At 40.5% G+C, this 22,653-nt stretch overlaps 2 protein-coding genes across 2 annotated transcripts in view; one reads left to right on the top strand and one right to left on the bottom strand.

Moving 5' to 3' along the window:
- Positions 1-21,071, top strand: part of LOC148225462 (uncharacterized) — an 88,461-nt gene extending 67,390 nt beyond the window's left edge. Inside the window, exon 2 of the mRNA XM_088154731.1 lies at positions 20,966-21,071. Within this exon, the coding sequence (XP_088010857.1) occupies positions 20,966-21,071 (106 nt within the window). The remainder of the gene's footprint in view (positions 1-20,965) is intronic.
- Positions 1-21,791, bottom strand: part of NKAIN3 (sodium/potassium transporting ATPase interacting 3) — a 338,790-nt gene extending 316,999 nt beyond the window's left edge. The window contains 1 exon segment of the mRNA XM_088175531.1: positions 21,481-21,791. Within this exon segment, the coding sequence (XP_088031657.1) occupies positions 21,481-21,534 (54 nt within the window). The 5' untranslated portion in view covers positions 21,535-21,791.
- Between the last annotated feature and the right edge of the window lie 862 nt (positions 21,792-22,653).

Genomic DNA, 22,653 nt, shown 5'->3' with positions numbered 1-22,653 from the left:
CCATCTATAAATTTGAAAATGCAGTTGCCAGCTATTTTGGTGCCTACTGTAATTTTCCTGCAGTCACTAGTCTCCAGACAATTTATGATAAGATTGATACACTAAATATGAAGTGGTTTCACTATTTGCCCTTCATGTCACATCCAAAACTTACTTAACAATCTCTTTTAGTTAAAATAGGGGCTTACACTTAAAAAAGAGAAAAAAAAGCCCAAATAAAATTGGTAAAGCACAATTATTGATAGGCTAGAGCCCAGTCTTAGATACACTTGAATACATTTAATGTCAGCTCTATGAATCTCTTTAATTTTGTACCTGTCAATCTAAACAAAACACAACACTAGTTCGTTCTTCAGTATGGGAATCTTTTCCCAATATACCTATTTCAAATTCTGAATCTGCTCAGTATTAAAAGCAACCAATCCAGTGACAGCTGAAACTCACATTTCTTTCAGAGGAAAACCAAAACATTTTAACCAAACCAAACATTTTTTTATCCAAAAACATTGATTCAACAGTAATAAAACTATTCCATGAAAGTCCATTAATTGTTAGAATCATTTAAAACAAAACAGGTGGGCTTTCTACAAGTTCAGACCCTCAAATTCCTCATGGCACTGCTGTTCTGGATTGACTGAACAACTTCTCAAGGATTAAATCCTTCCCATGAGTCAACCACACATGGAGGTAGGCAGCAGGAAGTAACAAAAAACTGTGTTTGCACAGAAACACACACACACATACACAATATACACTAATTTATTTAGTTTTAGTGACATTCTTCTAAAATACTTCTATTTTATTGTTCCACATGTACATGTGCTCATATTTTTGCAGGGATGGCTCAAGTTTCTCCAAAGAATGTCTGGATCACACACAGACTTTTGAATAAATTAAAATTTGACTTTTTAATTTAAAATAGTCTGCATAAAATTCAAATAAAATGAATTTGACAATGCTGTTTAATGCTTCTTGGAAATTTTTGTGAAGCTTTGTCTTCCTTCTCCCAGGTGCCCTTCACCTGCATAATCTGTCATTATGCATTAAGACTAGAGATTCATACCATGTGTTAACAGAGAAAAGTATGTCACCTTAATCTAGACATCCATAGAGAAGACTGAAAATACATCAACAGGTGTCAACTCTCAGAAAGGCACCACAGTGGTATTTCTGAATAAAGGTAATGTTCTCTGTGAAAATTTCCCTACTGAGGGGAGTTTTGCCTTTCAGAAAAATCCAACCTTTTCTTTTGTTTCCTTACTAGCTCTGACTTTTCCAAGTAAAATTACACCATTATGTAGTAGAGGGATATGCAATATTTCACTCTGTATGGCAACAGCATCAATAGTTTTAATTTACATTAAAAAGAAGATAAAAAAGACAAATATTGAGAGATCTGTTATTAGTAGTTCCCAAAAATCCTGCTGCTTTTCTAGATGTAAAAAATCTGGCTGGACAATGAGCTTGTTTCTACTATATCAATACTCAGCTCTCTCCCAGAGAATATATTTTATTTTATAGCTAGGAATAGCTAACAAATAGTGTAGTCTCTTTTTAAAACGATGTATTAATGGTGGCACTCCACAGATTAATCTGTAAGATTTGATCTTTACACCTTACATTTGCTGATTTAGAACCTACTAAACCTGAGGCATTTAGAACCTAAGGTATTTTGCATACCTTATATGCTTATATACTTCCCAGAAGGTAAAAAACACGAATTTAACATGGATATGACTCAGTGTTCCCTTCTCTTGGTGCCAGATGTTGTTCAACCTAAGAAATTAAGATTTTAATAGTAAATTTTCAGTTACCTGAAACTGGGTCCTTTGAAGTCCATTGACTGGACAGAATGCTCTAAATTAGTGGGACAATAAAGAAGAGCACATGCACTTGTTTATTACTTTGACCACTTCATGGTTGTTTTCTCAACAGCCAGGAAAGCAACAGAATCATGTATGAACCTTTGATCCCAAAGAACCCATAGTTCCAAGTATATTTAACCTGGTGCTTGTGACAGTCCTTGGAACAGCACCTTTGTTTGTTTTGTAAGCCCACAGGGAGTGGATGCTGGGTGACATGCTGACCTCAAAGTCATTAACAAGACGCTGGTCTTTTTTACTTGCTTGTAAAGAACAGAACACACCCTGAAAACAAACAAATAATGATGATAATTCAAAATACACCCTTACTAGAAACATATTTTGAAACTCTAGTAACTTTTGAGTGTTCAGAGTACACCAACAAGTAGAAGGCAATGCTGTGATCAATATACAGAAAAAAAAATCCTAGAGCCTCTATCATATTTCCAAGGTTTGGATATATGATTTTAAACTGAATAAACTGTGTGATTCAACTTCTCAACAATTAGGATGAGGCATAAGTGAAAAAAAAATTATGAAAATGCTAAGTGCCAAGATTTTCCTTTAGGAATTTACAGCAGATCTTTAAGTCTAAGCATCTTTGCCCCCCATGACTATATAGTATAGTATCAGCAATATTCCCAGCTAAATTCCAGCCAATGGAAATTACTTTCAAACACAGTTCTATGAGGATTTTCCAGTAGATATCCACTAAGCCACCAAGAGAAGACATCAATTATAAGTTGTGTGGTTTCAAAAATATTTGTTTAGCAGCCTAAGGTGAGGACAAAGAAAAAAATGCACAATGCTGAATATTAATCAAAGCCTAAACTGCCACTCAAACCACTTCTTTTTTTCCTCCACATCTGTGGGTTTTTCCACTTGCAGTATCCACTTTAACCACTCCATTGTCCACTCACCAATTACAGTCATGGGCAAAACAGACTTGGCTTAGTGAAATGAACTGAATTTACCACAAATCAAATCACAGTAGGAAAAAGAGAAGCAAAACTTTTTCTCTCACATATCCTAACTCTTGGATGCGATTACTTCTGTCCAATAACTTTTCCCCCTTCTCAAATGTTACCACAGAGGCATTACTACTGTTGAGCACAGATGCAGCCTTGGCCTGTGGCAGATGTGTCTTGGAGCCAGCTGGAATTGGCTCTGTAAGGCATTGGGGAAGCTTCTGGCAGCTTCTCACTAAAGCCACCCTTGTGGCCTCCCTGCTACCAAAATCCTGCCATACATACCAAATGCACATTAAAAGGGAAAAGAATTGGAAATAATTGTCTTACATTGAAGCAAATGAGAATTAAAATGCACTAGGATTGGATCTAACAGCAGTGAGAATGAGCAACATCTCCATGTCATTCATCTAAAAACTTTTTATGAAAGAAGGGGATACTTACCCCACCATTCTCAGGTAAATCCATGTCTTCACAAGGCACTGGGACATATTTTCTCATTGTAAGGAAACTTAAGTAGCAGAATTTCAGATTTCAATAACCAGATTTTTTTTTTATAAAGATACATTGATACTGCCCCGAGGCCTAAGTAATAGCTTACTTCAATCTTGATGGATCCTCTAACTTGAGTTCTTACAGAATCATAAAATCATTTAGGTTGGAAAAACTCTTTAAGATCATCAAGTCTAACCATCAACCTAAAACTGCCAAGGCCACCACTAAACCATGTCCCTAAGTCTCACATCTATATGTCTTTTAAATACCTTCATGTATGGTGACTCAAGCACTTCCCTGGGCAGCCTGTTCCCAATGCTTGACAATCCCCATTCTGGGAAGACATTTTACCAAATATCACTTGTTGGGAGAAGAGACTGACGCCCATCTCACTACAACCTTCTTTAAAGTAGTCATAAGAGAGCAATAAGGTCCTTCCTGGGCCTCCTTTTCTCCAGGCTAAACAGTCCCAGCTCCCTCAGCTGCTCCTCACAGACCCTTCACCAGCTCCATTGCCCTTCTCTGGACGTGCTCCAGCACTCCAATGTCTGTCTTGTAGTGAAAGACCCAAAATCGAACACAGGATTTGAGATATGGCCTCAGCAGTGATGAGTACAGGGGCAAAATCACTGCCCTGGTCCTGCTGGACACATTATTTCTAATCCAAGCCAGGATGCCACTGGCCTTCCTGGCCACCTGGGTACAAACTGGCTCATGTTCAACTGGCTGTTGACCAGCACCCCCAGGTGCTTCTCTTCTGAGCAGCTTTCCAGCCACTCAGCCCCCAGTCTGTACCTGGATGGGGTTGTTGTGACCCAAGGGCAGGACTTGCTGCCCTGTCCAATCCCTTAAAATTGCTCACAGCCCATCAGTCCTGCCCACAGCCTGTCCAGATCCCTCTGCAGAGCCTTCTTGCCCTCTAGCAGATCAACATTCCTGCCAAATTTGGTGTCATCTGCAAACTGACTGAGGTGGCCTCGATTGCCTTACCCAGTTGATAAAGATATTAAACAAGTCAGGCAGCAAAACTGAGAGTGAGCCCAAAACTTGTGACCAGTTGACAGCTGGGTTTAACTCCATCCACCATCATTCTCCAGACCCAGCCATGCAGACAGCCTTTTACCCAGCAAAAAGTGTACATGACCAAGCCACAAGCAGTCATTCTCTCTAGGAGAATGCTGTGGGAAATGGTGTCAAAAGCTGTAATAAACTCCAGGTAAAAAACATCCACAGCCTTTCCTCCATTTACTAGGTGGGTCACCTTGTCATAGAAGATCAGGTTGGTCAGTAGCACTCACCTTTTACAGATTCCTGTTAACTTGAATGATTCAACACAAAATGTGCTTAAATATGATTCAAAATGAAAAATATCCACTCAGTAACTGTCTTTGGGCAGTCTAGGGCATGCTAACCCTTTTATATCCAGTAAATAGGTACATAAGAACATGTATATGAAAGAAAACTATCATAAATCCAAGACTGAGAAAATGCATTTCCAAGACACCAGCAGATATTCAGGGGACATGGGCCTTTTATCAAGTGTGTGAGAAACTACAAGCTCTCCAGATCAAAGCAGAGAAGATGACCCTAGCAGGCTTACTTGTTTTATTTAGAATCTGAGCAGCGAGGAGTACCCCTGGGATCAATATGTTTATCAGAGGTCAGCTGATACTTAAAAAGAGTAAGGCTGGAATGACAGAGCAACAGAAACAAGATCCTCACATGCAAAAGCAGACACATACTCTTGTCTCCTGCCACTGCCCTCCTTCCCGTCCTTCCAATTGTTTATTTTCTTTCCTTATTAGAACCCTCGACAACTACTTTTTAAAGCAACAAAATACATGCACAGAAGAAACATATTTGGCTTAATTCATAATTAACAAAAGGTCTTTCTGATAATCAGTGTTCAAATGTTGCACACAATTTTCTGCTCGCCATTAATGAGACCCTCATTCTTCAAAATATACTAGTTAACTCACTATTTTTAAAGGAAGAAGAGCTACCTCAAAACTCTGCATGCAGTAGTAGCACAGGCAGCTTTCCCATTCATTTGTTAGAATTGACACCAGTTTAATTTTTCTCACTTTTGCATTAACAGGTTTATATAACAAAATTGTGCCATAACTGCCCTAGCTCACATGAAAACTTTAACACCACAGCTACCTGTTCTAGGATGGCAAAGCCCCTGATAGGGACATGGCTTCATCAGTGGCTAGATGAGAGCTGTCTTAGCCTAGTTGATACATTTAAAAAGGTGTCATAACAGCCTACAGAAAGAAAGAAAATCCCGTTGACATACGTCACATCTAAACCAAAAGGCTCCAGTAGGGCTATGACTGCAACCCACAAATTAGAAAAAAACCTAAGCAATATGTATCACTACGAAGTTTTTGTTACATGGTCTTAGATCTGACTTTTTCTGTTTCAAGTCCTTTGTGGGTTTTAATTCAGCCTATGTACTTTTCCTTTCAGCCATTTCTGAAATCAGGGTCAAAAGCAGCCACAAGAGATCATCCGCCTCCAGACAGAATCAACTGTACAAACAATACATTCTTATTCAAACACCCCTGTAAAAGGGCCCCTAATCCCTGGGAAATGTATTGTTTTCATAGAAAAGTAAAGATGGAGCAGTATTTAAGCCATATAGTATATACACTTTGCATGTAAAAATAATTCCTCAGTGAGAGAGAAACCAGAATCATAACCCTTTGGCCACAAAATTCAGTGAGAATACTTCTCTTTTTTTTTTAAAGGGAATACAACTAAGCAAAGGCTTTCTTCACCTGCATAAATTAAAAAGTGCACCCGTATCTGAAAACATCTTTAAAACAAGGGCTGGCCTTTCTTGTTGATACAGCAGGTGGTTGGACAAGATGATCTCCTTCCAACCCAAACAATTCTGTGATTTTGTGATATTCCTGCTGCCCCAGTTCTTACCACTCCCTGAGAGAAGAACTCAAATTGTATGTATTTCAAGAAGCTTGTCTTACATCATCAGAAAGATGACCATTTATTATATTTTCTTACATTCTACCATTATTTTAGCATGATGCTGTGGATTATGAGCTACAGGTTTTGCTCATAACTCTTCCTTTCTTCTGAAAGGTGAACAACAGCATTAGTAAGGTGTGTCTCTTCACACCTCTGGAAACATCTTTAGACAACAATTCCAGCAACAATGAAGTTTCTACCCTGTCAAGTAAAAGTGCTAAATGTGAAGAATTCTGTTAATGCAAGGTTATGATTAAGATTTTCAATAAACCACAGCAGGGGAAGCCTAAATTTTGCCTCTTGCAGCAACTCTAATAAAGCACAGTAAATCATCTGGAAAAAATTTTAAAAAAACCCAAAAAAAACCCAAAAAAAACCCAAACCAACTGTCCATGTCTGAATACAAAACCTGAAATCAGTGTGAACATATTTCACTGATTTCCAATAGGTTTTGGATCCCATCATTTTTGATTTTTTTTTCCTTCAATATTAAAGAAGGCAATATTATTTCCTGAACATACTTGTGTGTATGCTGGCCATATTTTCAACTTCCGTATCATCATCCCTCCATGCTACTTCAAAGGAGATATAAAAACATGTTCTGGAAGGTCAGAAGTTACAGACTATCCGAGTCTTCCCTGTAACAATAGCCTTCTGCTAAAAACTGTGAGGACCTTTACACTTTCCAAAATAGGACAAAGATGAATGAAGACAGAGTGGATAGAGACACAAACCCCCTAAAGAAGACATGGTGACAGTATGAGAAACTACTAGTGACATCATTATAACCCCAAACTCTACAAAGCATTTTATTGAAATATGGAGGCAAGAAATATTTTTAATATGCATTTAATATCAAAGCAATTTTTTCAAAGATGTGAAGAACACTTAAAATCGAGTATTCAGCTGATATCTTTTAAAACTGATATTCAGCAAGTATAAATGACCAAAACTGATGTTAATGGATTTACAGAGGTTAGAGAGCCACAGAAAGTGAGTTTTGAATTATCTAATAATAGAAAAAGCAAGGGATACTGACCTCATTTGTATCATCACCACACACCTTGCTGCTTGTAAACACACCAGCATGACATGATCAAAATTTCCAAGGAAAAAAATCAGTATTTGTGCTATGAAAAAGCATGAACACTTTAATTTCCAGGCCATCTTTTCTGAGAATTTGAAAGCATCAGACAAGAAAGGCTTATAAAAGATGAATGGTTATCTTGTGCTTAAGACATGAGCCTGAGCTTTTTCCCTGGCTTTGTCCCAACTTCTCTATGGCCTCAAGCAAGGTCTACTAGCAGCAATGGCAGCAAAAGCCTACAAACTCACTTTTGAGCATAGCTCTGAGAAAGAGTTCAAAACTCCCTAAAGATTAAAAATAACTTGCAAGAAGGACAGAAATAGATCAACTAAGCAGGAAAGGTTATTGGGAAGATTCAATGCCTGTATTAAGATTATTACTGGTAAAGTAAAAATTAATCTGGAAATCAACAGAATAAAAATAGCACACTTAAAAATATGCCTACATCAGCTAAATAATTAGAGGAAAGTTTATTCTACACTAGGTCCTGTGTACAGTTTTAGGAAACAGAACTCCAGAAATCAAAATAGCAAGAGATTTGCAGGGGAACTCTAGAAAGTATGATGCAATTTCCAACACAGTTCTGAGAATTTGCTCCTGTGCTGAGCCTCAGTCATAGAGGAACAAAGACAAAAGCATTCCAGAAGACCCTGGCCATTAGCAGTGGGTTATTAATGCAGCACTGAGATTCTGTTGGTGTAATTCTCTGCCAGGAGAGTTCTCTAACTCTCTCTATTAACTTCACAGCTCCTAGGTGCACACTGGCTTCCCTCTGGCCATCTCCAAGCAGAATAAACATGTCACTGCCTCCATCAACTTGTGTAAGCAAATACAATACTACTTCTCTAACTTAAGAGTTCTTTGAATTCTTTATGCATGCCAAATAATAACCATTATAGGAGAAAGTCTCACATTGTCATGCAGCCAATATTTCTAATCCAAAACTGGAATTGTATATGAATATGCACTCACATAGCAAAAAGAGAAATATTTTTAAAAATAATGTATGAGGCTTAAAGACATCATTATATAAGAAGATGGCCTCCAAATCTGATGAATTTTCTTGCTTATTCAGATATCAGCATATATTAACTTCTGACATTTGAAAAGCTTTTGTTCACAACTAATAGAATGAAAGCAGAACAGACCTTAAAAGCATCTTAAAGTAATGGAAGATTTAATAAGCAAATAATATACTTTTAGTCTAGCAAAAAATGTGAGCATGTTAATAATAGATGACCAGCACTACTCAGCATGATGTAGGGATCTGTGAAATGTTACAAGGCTAAGTCTCATGCTGGTGAAATGCCAGCTGGTAACCCTGATAGAGTTACTACGTGTGAAAGAAATCTTCCCTTGAGGATGTCCACTGGGTGTATTCTCAACCACAAAACTTTTCAGATTAGAAGAGGGTACTCATTTTTGCAGGCTTCCTAATGGTTCAGTGACTTCATCTAATGGCACCCTCTATTAGTGCTTGCACTTACCAAGCTCAGTCAGTAGCACAGCTGCCTCAGTTACAGCTCGATCCCTCTGAGCAGTGATGCCACTGAGTGAGGATGCCAGTACCTGCAGCTCCTGCTGCTCTCTGTGGGAGATGAGGTTACTCACCCAGATAGAGGAGGAGCTCAGCATTTAGCACAGTCAGACTGGTGTGCCTCTGATAGTTTATATTTTTTAAAGTCACTGAGATTACCCCTTAAACACCAGCATAATTTATTGCTTCACTTTTAGAGGAAGAGAATGGAATGTGAATGGGCTGCCTTGGAAATTACTCTTCTGCCTAGATAGCTGGATTCGATGTGCATTCGTCATTCAGAGAAAAATGCAACAATTAAGGTTTGCCACCCAGGAGATTTGGATTTCTTCTTCCTATTGCAGAGAATATCCTGTAATTTTTTTAGCCAATTCCAGTCACCAGAAATTGGACTGAGCAAATGAGTTGACAAAGTACTATAATAAGAAAACCATGAACTCATGGTCCTCTTAGTACAAATTGAACAGTGCTTCTATCAGCAGAAACAGAACTCCTCCCTAACTTAAAACTGCCCCTTCCCTGTATACAGATGGCCAGTTCCAGTGTTTTGGGGATACTGGTTTGTTCTCCTGTTCTCCAAAATGTCCTTAAGAGACTGCCTCGTCTTCCCCAGGTGCCTGCACCCAGAGGTGACAACAAAAAGGGGAATCCCCAAAGATTCCTGTCAGTGCAGATGGAGGTATTTGCAAGTCTCATTCTGCATGAGAGCTAACTGTATAGGGAGAGATCAACTCAAATCTGTCACCTCCTGAAAATAACCTTTCAAGAAGAGAATCCATGCCTACTATGCTCCTCCTGAGAAAGAGATTTTTGTCTTTGCAATATATTTTAGCACCTCTAAACCACTTTGCAAACAGTACACAAATAAAAAGAAATGTGTTCTCAAAATTACAAGCCCTGCCAAATACAGAGAACTTGTGTATCAAAGTGTTAATATGCTCACAGTGACATGTGGCCAACATTAAAAAAGGAATAACCATAACTGTGTGCAGAAACATGAAGAATCACCAAGCATAAAACCAGCCTGAACTACGACTCCAGAGACTTTCTGTAGAGCGTAAAGAAAAACATTTGCATGCTTCTTTTTCTGACTCCATTACCTGTTTTGGTTTGTGCTTGAGGCAGGTTGTACCTCAGACACACATCCCATTCCAGAGCCAACCTCAGCTGCAGTGTGCTTCAAATGATCTCTGAAAGGGAAATACCCAGCCCTGAACTTGGGGCGTTATTTACTTCAGCTTCTCAAGAGATGAATACACACAGTGAAACCCCAGCAGTACTGGAGCCCTCCAGTATGACTGGCATGTGGACCAAGTACAATCCAGCCTAGAAATCTCAGTGGAAACTAAGAAATTCATGCAGCCAAGAATTTCGTGGGTCCAAGATAGGCCAAGAGAACCAAATACATAATAAAGCTTAAAAACAAATAATGAAATCAGTACAACTGCAATGAATATACCAGGAGCTCAGTTCAGCGAGATCTTGGGTTTACCTGGACACTCTTTTGGCCTCAAGGCACTGCACAAACAGTTTCTCACTTTCAGTGCAAATAAGTATCATATATTGACTTAAACACTGTAACCTTTCATGGATACAAAAATTGTGATGAAATTATCTGAGATCTCCTTATTCCCAGCCCTAGAGGATCCATGTTAAATGTGACAGAAGAGGTTACAGGCTGTATTGCTCTCCAACCATCACACATTACACTTCTCTTAAAAACGCAGGGTGTATAGAAAATTTCAGCAGATCAGGGTGGATACAGATTTAGTACCTGTCCCACAAGAGAACAAGCAATAAGGTTCATGTACCTGTGTGATGGGTGCCAATATCATCCTGGTGAGGCTGTTTCACACCCTGCATGCCTGTGTGCAAGGCAGCACACCACATCTCAGCTGCACAGGCTACACTTTGAAAGAGTCATCAGTGCATAACAGTTGTACAGATTAACAAATGTACCTGGTTACAATCAAAATATAAACACACTTATCTTCATGATGTCTAACTCATGAAAAAAACATATTAGAGAAATGAGAGAAATTAAGAGCTTCATAATTTAATCCCATTTAAATAAACTTTGGCACCTTGTGGTTACTTCTGGCACAACTCAGTCAGCTTTGGCTTTCATCAAACCACTATGACTAAATTATATATTAGTAGTACACAACTTAAGCCATTCATGGCATCTAATATATTTCAATGTACTTAAAACTCTTTTCTGACATTTGAATGAAGTTTGGATATAGACTACTGCCATTCATATGTCTAATTTTTCACCGTAAATCCAGGCTTGGAAGCATTTTTTTCAGTCCCTTCTAGCACTCTCATTCCAAGTTCTCTAATTATAGCTAATGACTCTACAAGTTCATTTATCTGTTATCACTGGTTCACATTCTCTTCTTCCCTGAACTAAAAAGACATTTTCATAATGCTGTGCAACCAACATCATGTGAAGAACCACAAATAACTGTGGCAACTACACAACTAAAGAAAACTTATGTTATATAGTTGCAAAACACTCAGATAAGAACAATGTACAGGGCCCATTTACAGCCACAAGTGAATTACAACAGTCTTGACCAGTTTGGGGAACAGGGTCTGAATCTAACTATGACAAACATATGAAGATCAGAATTTGGATGTTGTTCTGAAATAACTGAGAGGAGAGTTGGGAGCAAACCATTTCACTCCAGAAAAAAAAAAAAAAAAAAAAAGATGAACATGAAAATGGAAATAGAGTATCCAGCTAGGCACTGGAGCCAAGATATCCAGTTGCTGTGAACAGTAATGGTTTATCAGAAGAAGAATGAGCCTGACCACAAACCTGTGATGAACCAACATCAAAACTGGAAACACGAAATTGAGAAAAATATCCTAAACTTGGGCATTTTTTAGATTTCCTGTGTTGGTGGGTACGCTAAAACAGGTATTTTACAAATGTACAGCTCACTGACTATAGTCTGGTCAAAGAATCTTCAGTAGCTGTGGGGATCTCCATGGCAAGACCATGGAGACTAACTTCAATATTCTGAGTAGCTCCATCTGCATTAGGGGATGCAGAGGCTTTTCAGGTTTCTATGATGCAAAGTATTCAATCAGTAGGAGCAGCAAGACTTCTGTTCCAGTTAAAATATAAACATACTTACCCTGGTGACGTCTACTTAATTCACGAAACAAATACATATTAGAGAAATTAAACACCCTGCTTACTCTGCAATAGAAAGATACAGCAAACTTTTAGCAGGAAAAATCAACAGCTCGCCAGCAGAGGCAAATTATATATTGTTGTAATGTTATTCCTGTACTATAATGCACTACAGTTTCCAGGTTTAGAATTCTTCAGCTTTTTGTGCGTTGATTGTGGAGACTAAGCTTCCAGAAGAATATTTTTCTGTGTGCTTCATTTTAACATAATTCTGTTTCCAAAATGCATTTCGACTTGAGCTCTTTCCAGTCCATCTAAGGAGCTGCACTTAACTGGGAGGTTTCTTTGGGGGGGTTTGCTTTGTTTTGTTTTCTAGGCTGACACAGATTTACATGTCTACTCATTTCCACTGTGGCTTGTGCTGTGCTTCAGTTGCACACTCCTAAGCTCCAGGAGCACTTCACTCACAGGAGATTCCAGGAACTGCCAACAGGGCAGTGAATTTGCAGGACTTCCTAGGACAACACAGAGTATTCAAGGCTCAAGCAAAGGCAAAAAACTAGAGCTGGATGAGAAACATGCCAGTCATTCCAATCTCCCTAGAAAACATCATCATCATTTGATTTTGCTCCCCTGGCATTCTTTATTCAAAGGGTCTGACACTAACACAGTAACTTTACAACAGAATAGTGAGGAACTGGCTTAGCAGCAGCAGTATATAGAAAAGATAAATAAAAATCTTTTCCTTAAGATCTTATATTCAGTGAAACCTTAGGCAGGAATTCCTCCCACATACAGAGAAAACTTTCATCTCTCTGATGAAGAGGGCTTCCACATCCCACTTTTTTTACACTCATCTAAATACACCTTTCTATACTTTTCATCCCATGCTCCCACATAATCTCCTTAACTATAAAAGCATTTCAGGATCTTCCTGCTCATGCTTCATCTCCTAAGTATTATTCTACTTTGCTATATCTGTAGTTTCTTTGGTGTGTGTCAAAACCCTCCTCAGAGAATTCCATGGGGCTCATTAGCAAGCATATACCCTTTATATATATTTATACCTACTCTCAGCCAAAACTTCCATACTGATGAAACAGAACAAAAAAAAAAAAAAAAAAAAAAGAGAACTGTGGAAAATACCTGTGGAAGAACCAAGTGTGATTATTCAAGATTAACTTTCAACATAAATAATTGTTTACAATTATCTTCCTTCTGCATTTCATAAAATTTTCAATTTTATTTCTTTGTGGCATTCACTTCTGTAAGAGAGATTTTTCTGGCTGAAACTGGCTGTTGTATTAAGTAGAAAGTTTTACTTTTTCCTTTTTTTTTTTTACTGTACTGCAGGCATTCACCGGTAGAAGGTCTTCACTGCTGCCTTTGCTTGAACCTACCATTATAAAGAGCCTATACGTAAAAGAATGACTTTCAGCAACTTTAATAAGAGCTGTAGGGCATTCAGCAACTTGTAAGAACAAGTCCCAAATCACCACAGCATTAAAAAATCCATCTGAGTTGAGATTACATGCAAGATAGGGCTGTGTTTGAAGAAAGACAAGATGATAAGGAAGTACAGTAAAAAGTAAAAGGTCTAAAATAAAATCTTTTACTACCACTTCATTACCAGTGTCTTAAGCACTCTGTATGTTCATGAGATCAGAGTACAGTGATAATGCCGCTTACCACTGTCCTTTAGAGACCTACCAATGACACAGATCCTGAGCACGACTGCAAAGATTTCACTGGTCATACACAGAAGGGAAAAAAAAAATAGCCCATGACACAGTAAAACCTGCCATAGTGCTGCTGGCACAGCTGTGTCAAGGAATTGCAAGTCCTACTCAGCACAGGAGTGTCTGATCCCAAACCTGCTGGCACACCCTTTAGGGAGGTGTGTGTTAACTGCTCATGAGAGATGAGAAGAAAACTTATCCTGGACAAAACTGAGCTGCTTCAAGACTCAAAGTGAGACACTCCATTTGCTACTACCCAAATTTGGTTTTCAACACAAACTGCACTAAATAAAAAGCAGTAAGAAATGTTCTGACCAACGAAAAAGACTAAATTTACACAAAAGCAATGGAATTAACATTATTTTTCATTTTAATTTCATGTCAATTATAAAGCTTACAAAGATATCGTGTCTAGATGAGTAAAGGCAGTGGTGCAAACTTCTTTGCACTATCATGCTAGCACCCTTCATAAGCTGACCTGAAGGAAGCTTTGGCAAAACCATCATTTTGGTCTTGACATTACCATGCTCACCGATTGTATAATATAAAAGGTGGAAATTAGGACTAATCTCTATATTAAGATGACATTTTTATACTGAGGCTATAGCAAGACCAGCATAATTTAATATAAACAGTTCATAATGACACCTGCCCTCATCTAACCTGCAGTGAATTTCAAAATGTGACCTAGAGGTGAAAAACTCTGTATCATGTTATCAGTTTCCTGAACCACACAGTCACTTATTACTCCTCCTTTATATTAGTCATCTAGAACCAAAAATGTGAAGTTCATTTCCCTGTACAGACAGAAATAACAGGCTTTTTGCCCCAAAATGACTGCTTAGTAAGTAATTACAAGACTGACTGAATGAAATATTTTGCTTCAATATTAATGAGTTCAGAAGATCTGATATACTGCATTGTATCACAGCACAGTTACTTATGAAATAATACATCTCAAGGCAACCACAGGTACTTCTCATTTACTTAAACACCTAAGTTTGACACCAAGAGATACAACAGAATATTAGAATTGTTATTGCCATATCAAGCCTATTTCCACTGCATTATACACACAACAAAGTAAGAAACTAATTATTTCAAAATAACTCAAATTACTTTGTATTTTAAATACCCTCCTCACAAAGAATTGAAGACCCTTATTCCTTCTGCTCTGGTAAGATCATATAATCACAGGATAACCTCAGTTTCAAGGAGTCTTTAGAGGTCATCTGGTAAAACTTTATTCATAGCCGGGCCAAATTTGACATCAGAGAAGTTTCAGTTAGATCAGGTTTTTGAGAGCTGAGTTTGAATTTATTCAACGATGGACTTTCCAAAACTTCTTTCAAAAACATGATCCAACAATCCCACTTTGATTTTTTTTCTAGTATTCAATCAGAATTTCCCCTGTGTTTCATCCTGGGTCCTTTGTCCCCCAACTTCACTGAGCAAGTCCAAGAAGTGATCACCTTAGCAAGTATGGAATGCATTATTTACTCCAGTTCTAATCAAGTGAAGTACAAAACCTCCACTCCCTTTTCTTGTACAATATCAGGGCCAATGATTGGTGTGACTGGTTTGACTCTCTCTTTGGTCATCTAATCAATAAAATTCGTATTATAAGGTAGCCAAAATGCAAGATTTTTACCTGAAAAATTAAGGGATTGTGATTTTATTATTTGTCAACTTACCAAATTGGTCCTAAAACTAAAAGGGCCACTTTGCACCTATAAGATCCAAGTAAGATACAGATTGAAAACCTGGGCTAAAATTAACTAATCTTACAAGTTTTAATATCAGATCCAAACCTCACAAAATTGGCAACATTTAAACACCACCTAAACAACTGCAAGTGCAATCAATCCCATATGATCTCCAAAAATAAACCTACAAAGTGTTCAAGTCTTCCCCAAATAACATTTTGATCCAACAATACTATCCTGAACTCCAATGACTTTCCAAACCACAATATTTGTTTCTTAGTACCAAGAATGGGGTCTATGTAGAATACAGCAGATCTTGAAATAGAAGCAGATCAGCAGCATATTTGTATGTTCTTAAAATAACTATTTACAAAACTTACTGCTCTTATAGATGGGAAGAGTAGCTATATAGGTCACAATTTTCAATTAAGTGTCATTATATCACTGAAATCTTAACTCTTTCACTTCATCACTATAAATATATTTATTAAATGTTTATATGAAGACCGTCCCTCAGTCACAGAGCAGGCAGGAATTATAGAAAATAGCCTGCTGTGGTGGATGAAGCCTAAAACTAAGCAAGAGCTGCATGATTCCTTTCAGAAATTTACCCAGTTCAGAAATTTCAAAGAGCTCTGAAAGTGCATGTTTCCTCAAGTTTTGAATTTCTAGCTTTGGAATACTGAACAGAAGAAGTCTTACATGCAGCTTCAACAGGAGAGGATTTCACATCCAAAGTTGAATTTCTGGTGCATGGAGAGGTGTTGATGAGCTCAGAATGTGTGCTCTACTAACAGATAACTCCCAACAATTTTGAAAAATAAAACAAAAACACAAAGTGGAAAACAGTGTTAGTTTTTACTCTCTTTTTCCTGATGAGAGAGATCCTAAAATATATATTATATCCTATATTTTCTTGGATTGCAAATATTTAACTCAAGTATTTCTACTGGATGCAGAGTATTACTTCCAACGTGAAGGGTAAATGCAGCTATCCACCCACACTACAAGCACAGCAGCCTCTTGGGCATAGCCACCAGCAATGGTTACATGTTTTGGGAATGTTGAGTTGTCAGAGGAAAGCACCATTCCCACCTCAGCTGTTATAACAGAAAATGCAACATCCTGCAACCAGGGCATCGCTCAGGGCTAAAACCCCAAGCTTTCTCCATCCTTGCTAATACAACAGGCACTCCCTCAACCTCCTCCTCTTTTATCAGTGGACAGATGCTTCATCTCCAGATCAATGGGCTGGTGATTCTTCTATCAACATAAAAAGTGCAGCAATTTATTGGTTCAAAGGTTTTACTTTCTCAAATTTATCAATTCCCTTGAATCCCTGAGCTGTTAACTGAGTAACTGGTATCTGTCAGTTCTAACATGCAACCATCAAGAGTCAAAGACAGAGTTCCCAGCTCTATAAAATATTTAAAAATGAGATGAAAATTTATGCATGATATACACATATATCACTTCCACGTAACTGGTGAAATTCCATGATGTCCAGTAACAAATGATGAAACAGTATTGTTCATTCTAATGGATACAGTCCCATCTCCAAATGTAAGGATTTACATACATCAATATAATTTATGGTAATCAATAAAAAAAAAATCTTCTGAATATTGAAAGGGATTAGGATGTTAAAATGACCACTTGCACTTTCCAAACAAATACTAGTCGAAACACTAGAACACAGAAGTTCCATTTCCACTGGAATAATTTTTCAGTGTGGCCTGCTGACACTTTAATTATTTGGAAAGTAACAGGTTAAGTAGGGAACAGCCTATTTTACACTAGCTATAACTGGATAAACCATACACTTCTAAATCAAGACCTACAGAATGAACACAGTGCAGAGGAGCCCAAGGATAAACTCATGAAATGAGACTGTCAAAGCCATGAAGAGACTTAGTCACACACTTTCCATCAACCATCCCTTTACCACTTGGAAAATCTCATTCACCATCCCTGTATTTAGAGTTCTTTGTCTTTGTTTATCTATATACTTCTAAGTCCCAAAAGCTTCCACTTATTGTAAGGGTTGAAACAACATTATCCTGCAAAGGTAGTTTCTCAGAAACACATTTTCAAAGCAGCATGAAAGTTTCCACTGTGTCACATTTATTAACACCAATTGGATTCACACAGCTAAATCTTGCTGCAATTCATTGTCAATTTACCCCTTCCAGAATTTAATATTTTTTGAATTTGTTTTATTTTCCAAACACTTTCATCTTTCAGTGTTTTATGGCATGGTGCCTGAAATAGCACAGGCACAATCTCTGCCAGCTGGTTTAATTTTCTAGTACAGACAAGGCCAATGTTTCAGACTTCTAGTGGCATCAGTAAGAATTATGGCTGTAATCCAAAGGATTCCTATGTCCTTATGATATATTTTCCCAATGTACACATAGCTACTAATAATCTTGATGACATATTTACGCACAAAAAGATACACATACACTTCACTGTTCTTTGCTCAGACACCTTTGGCAATGGCACATGACAATGCTTCAAGCAGGAAGAGCAAAATAGTGAAAAGACCAAGGAGGGTCTCTGGGCAAGATACAGGTCTCCTTACACAAAATTTCCTTGGTTTTCAGAAGCAGAATCCACCTAAAGGAGTTCAGTAAAACCCTGGAAGTGACTAAGAGCTTTTCCTGAACTTGTTCCACCTACACTTCCATCTCAGCGATTTTTTTCAGAATTCTGTATTACGCATAATGATATGGATTCCCATTTACAAATGAAGTTATTATTAAATGATAGAAGACTATTTACAGACTGTCCTTGGGATTACTGAATTAAACATCTAAATGTGTTCATTGTAAAAAATAAAAGGTGTCAGCCAAAAACCTCCACTTTTGTAGGTTAAAGCATTTTGTCAAAGTCCCCTGACAAACAGCACTGAAAATTACAAGCAAATTTTGCAGTTAATACACTTAATGGGTTAGCATTAGAGAAAGGCTGTTTTATTCATAGTAATGCAATAGCTGTGTTCCTCTTCACTTTTGCCTAGGCTATTGGTTTATATGTGCTGGGATAAGTCAAAGTTAGAGAAGAAAAAATGTTTAAAGAATCAAGAAACTGTGCTTTGAGGACACTGAACTCTTGTTCTTTAGAACAAGAAGCAAATCTTGTTTATGAACACGTCTCCAGGGATTTGGCTTTTTTACTTTCCATCTAATACAGAAGAGAATCTACATAGCACCTGCATGCTATAAAAGGTGTTGCCAGCTGTATTTAATTAGATACTTCTTTCTCAGGTAATATCCAAAGGTTAATCCTAAGGCTAAGCCTGAGCTGTTCCCAGGCCCTTCTTTGACATGATCAGAATACGACTAATGTAAACAACTTTTTTTAAAAATATGTGCCCATCAATTTCCTTTTAGTTTTTTCCCAAGTCGTATAAATCATCAGTTCTTCTGAAATTCTACAAGTTTGCACTACAAGTGCTTGGATTTTGCAAGTTTTAATCTAAGTATTGTCTACAATCACTAATATCTCTTTCACCCCTCCATAAGTGGACACAAAGTAAAGTAAATCTCACTTAATGAGAGTAATGCCCAGGGATGCAGTTTTGCTGCATGTTTTATATTCATGACCTCTAAGACTTTAGAAAAAGATTTAAACTTTCTGTGGTGTTAACTTCTACGTATATAAACTGAACACTACCACCACTGAGATCATGAACAGCATCTGAGCTTTAGGTCCATGTGTGATGGTTTAGGAATGATACTCCCCAATTTAGTTCTCCCACTGATACTCTCCAGATCACGCTGCCACTCTCTCCTCCCTCTCCCCCTCTCCCTACAGGTGCCAGGTGAGGAGAATTAGAGGCACAAAAGGCAAAGATCATGGGTTGAGTTAAGGACAATCTACTGGAAACAACAATGAGATAAGAAAAGGAACAGTAGCATCAACAATATTGGTAACAAAAGAGTGCTAAAGAGAGAGTGATTGCAAGAAAAATGTTCGCCCCAGCCATGCTCACCCTGGCTTGGAACCAGGGCAACGCCACCGCGCTTGGGACTGGTGCCACACCATCCCAAACAGAAGGAGCCCATTCTCCCTGGAAGAGAGTGCTTTTCCTCCACCCTGGCAACGATGTGAGGTAGTAGAGAATAACCTCCAGGTCCTAGCTATGACCCCTCCAGGATACTGCAAAAAAAATTGATCCCATCTTGGTTGGAACCAGGACATAATATCTACTAGATTACTTCTTGAATATAAGGAAAGACTTCTATTCTTAAAGAAAAGTAAATTAAAATGATAGCATTTTGCCATACAGACATTTATCAGCACCTGAAAGATATAGGTATGACAGCGGAACATCGCTATAAAACAGGTAAGAACAGCAGAAAAAACTATGCATTGAAGTAATTTTTGAAAGTTGTTATATCGTCTGATAGGTCTTTTATAAAACACTGCTCTTTTCCTGAAAGACTTTTTATGCATTTCTCTGCAGATTATGGTGGCCATTCACACTTTACTTCAATTTTTATAGCCTCCCAGTAATTCCACAGAATAGTAAATACAGTTACTATAATCCTCATAACTGGCAAAGAGATATATTTGAAGAAATAGGGTTTGTTTCCCCTCCCACATGCATAATGTAAATCAGGAACAATTCTGCTGCAGCCGTTACCACAAAACCGATACAAAACAAGAAATAAAAAATAACAGCAATTTTTACAGAACACTTTTCTTACACTAAGAGTACTGATCATATACCTCCTGTTTTTTAGTAAGGTTGTGCCGTTGAGTTAGTTATAGCACACTAAGCCTATTACTCTATTCACATGTGAATAAGGTCCAGACTCACGCTGGAAACAATGGAGACGCACCAGTTTACATAGGCTAAGAAACTGCCACAAAGCCTTGAAAATGAAAAGGGATTTTCAAATAAAATGCAATAGGTACAATTACTTCTGGAGTATTACCTCTGAAACAGAAGCATTTTCAAAGTGCTCTAAAGAGAAAACTAGAAAGATCTCAAAGGATTACGAATACAAACAAACAATCCCCCCCCCCCACAAACACTAACTGCATCCCACTTTTCTTCTTTACAGACACACACGTAGAAGGAACAACACTCATTTTAAGAGAGATCTTGTGGCAAAATCATGACACTGAGTCACTAGAAAAGAGAAAAAAATCTTTTTAAACACTCTTGGGACCAGGGACTACCGTTACGGGGAGAGCATTATTTTTATCATCCTGCTAATGAGCCAGATGAAGGATTCTTGCTGTTTGAGGTTATTTATCTCAAAAACTCTTTTCTCTAAAATAAATATGCCAACTCCACTAAACAAAGAGAAGAAGCAGCACCGTTCTGTTGTTTCAATTGCACGCTGAGGAATACTTAAGCAGAGGAGAGGAACCCCATGAAAAGTCACGGGGGAGGGCTGGCACACGCCGCTTTAACATAGCTTAAGAAAAACAGAAAAAGAGCCGGCGATGCCGGTCCGCGCATCTTCCCACCGCGCCGGCAGCGCCCAGCAGTGTCCGGCCCCACCGCCGCCCCGCGGGCACTGACCGGGGGCACCGTCAGCTTCGTCCTTCCCCTCGGCCTCTACTTAGAGCAGACGGGGGAAGCCCTGCCCGGAACCAGCGGGGAATGAGCGACGCCTTCTCGAAGCGACAGCAAGGCGGGAGAGCCGCTCTCCCTCCGGCAGGGAGCGCCGACAGCCGCCCGGGCTGGGGCGGCACGGGTCGCCGACCCGGTCCATCCCCGAGCCCCGGGGCCGCTCTGGCCCCACGCCGCACCACACGGCCAAACTTACGGCTCGGGGCGCGGGGGCGCGGGGCGGGCGCGCCGTCGGGGCGGCGGGTGCGGACAGCTCCGCGCCCGGGTCAGCGCCGCTCCGCACCCCCGGCCGGGGGGAGGGAGAGAGCGCCCGTCCCTGCCCACCCCCCAAAAGCCGAAGCGTGCCCCGGCACTCACCAGCTGCAGCGAGCACAGGAAGATCAGCGTGCAGCGCCCCGAGCAGCAGCCCATGGTGGCAGCCGGAGAGCCGCCGCCGCTGCTCCGCTTCTTCCCTCCCGCACTGACGCGGCCCCGGAGGCGAGCGGGGGCTCACCGCATCCGGACGGAGCGGCCGGGCGTGCGTGTATCCCCCGCCTCCTGCTGCCGCGCTCCTTTGTGGAGGGGCTTCCCTTGGGCGGCGGGAAGTGGCGAGCGGAGGTCGGCGCGGCCCCAGCGCTGGGAGCCGGCGGCAGCGGAGGGCTCTGCCCGGCTCTGGCTCCGGGGAAGGGGCAGGGGCCGGGGGTGGGCGTTCGCGGACCGGGGCGGGGTGGGCAGAGGGAACGCGGTGGGGAGGCGGGGGGCGCGGGTGGGCGTGCGAGGGAGGGCGGGAGCTGTGCGAGGTGTGAACGGGAGGGAGCGGGGGCGGCCGCGGGCTTTTCTCGGGCGCGGTGCCGGGGATCCCCGGGCGGGCACTTTGCGGGGATTTTGGAGGCTGCGAGGACAGGTTGTGCTTGAGAGGAACTTGACGGCAGGGGCGGGGGGCTGTGGGGCCAGTGGCAGCCCGGCGCGGGCCGCTTGTTGCGAGCGCCCGGGGAAAGTTCAAGGGACTCGGAGGGGCGGGGAGCGGCAGCCGAGCGGCGGGGCGGGCCCGGGGCAGCTCGCCCGTGTGCGGCCGGGGCAGCCCGGGGGCGGCCGCGGGCCATTGTTCGCTGTCTAGCGCTGTGCCGGGGTCGGAGCCGGCTCCGGGGACAGGGAAGCCGCCGGGAGCCCGATGCTCAGGGAGTCGCGCTGGCAGCCGCTGTGTGCGCGTCCCCGCGGGTGCCGGGCGGTACCCAGGGAACCTGTTCCCGTCCCCACTGCTAGGGAGTGTCTCGGTGCCTGGGGCTGCTGCTCGGGCTGCCCCATCCCCTCCTTGTCCGCGCACCAGAGTGCTGGGGGAAGGGGTTTCCCTTCCTGGCAGCGCCATTGTGCCAGGAGAGCCCGCGGGCTCCTGCTGTCCCTCGAGGGTATGAATGGGAATGGGCTCCGGGAAGAGGGGCTGGGCTCCGGCAGTCACCGCTCCTGGCAGTGGGAAGTCGTAGAGTGGTTCAGGTGGGAAAAGATCTAAGATCGTCAAGTCCAAGCGTTAATCCAGCACTGCCAAGTCCGTAG

Source organism: Sturnus vulgaris, chromosome 1 (genome assembly GCF_052056855.1).
Source record: "Sturnus vulgaris isolate bStuVul1 chromosome 1, bStuVul1.hap1, whole genome shotgun sequence".
Classification (NCBI taxonomy): Eukaryota; Metazoa; Chordata; class Aves; order Passeriformes; family Sturnidae; genus Sturnus; species Sturnus vulgaris.
This window is presented reverse-complemented; position numbering and strand designations above follow the sequence as displayed.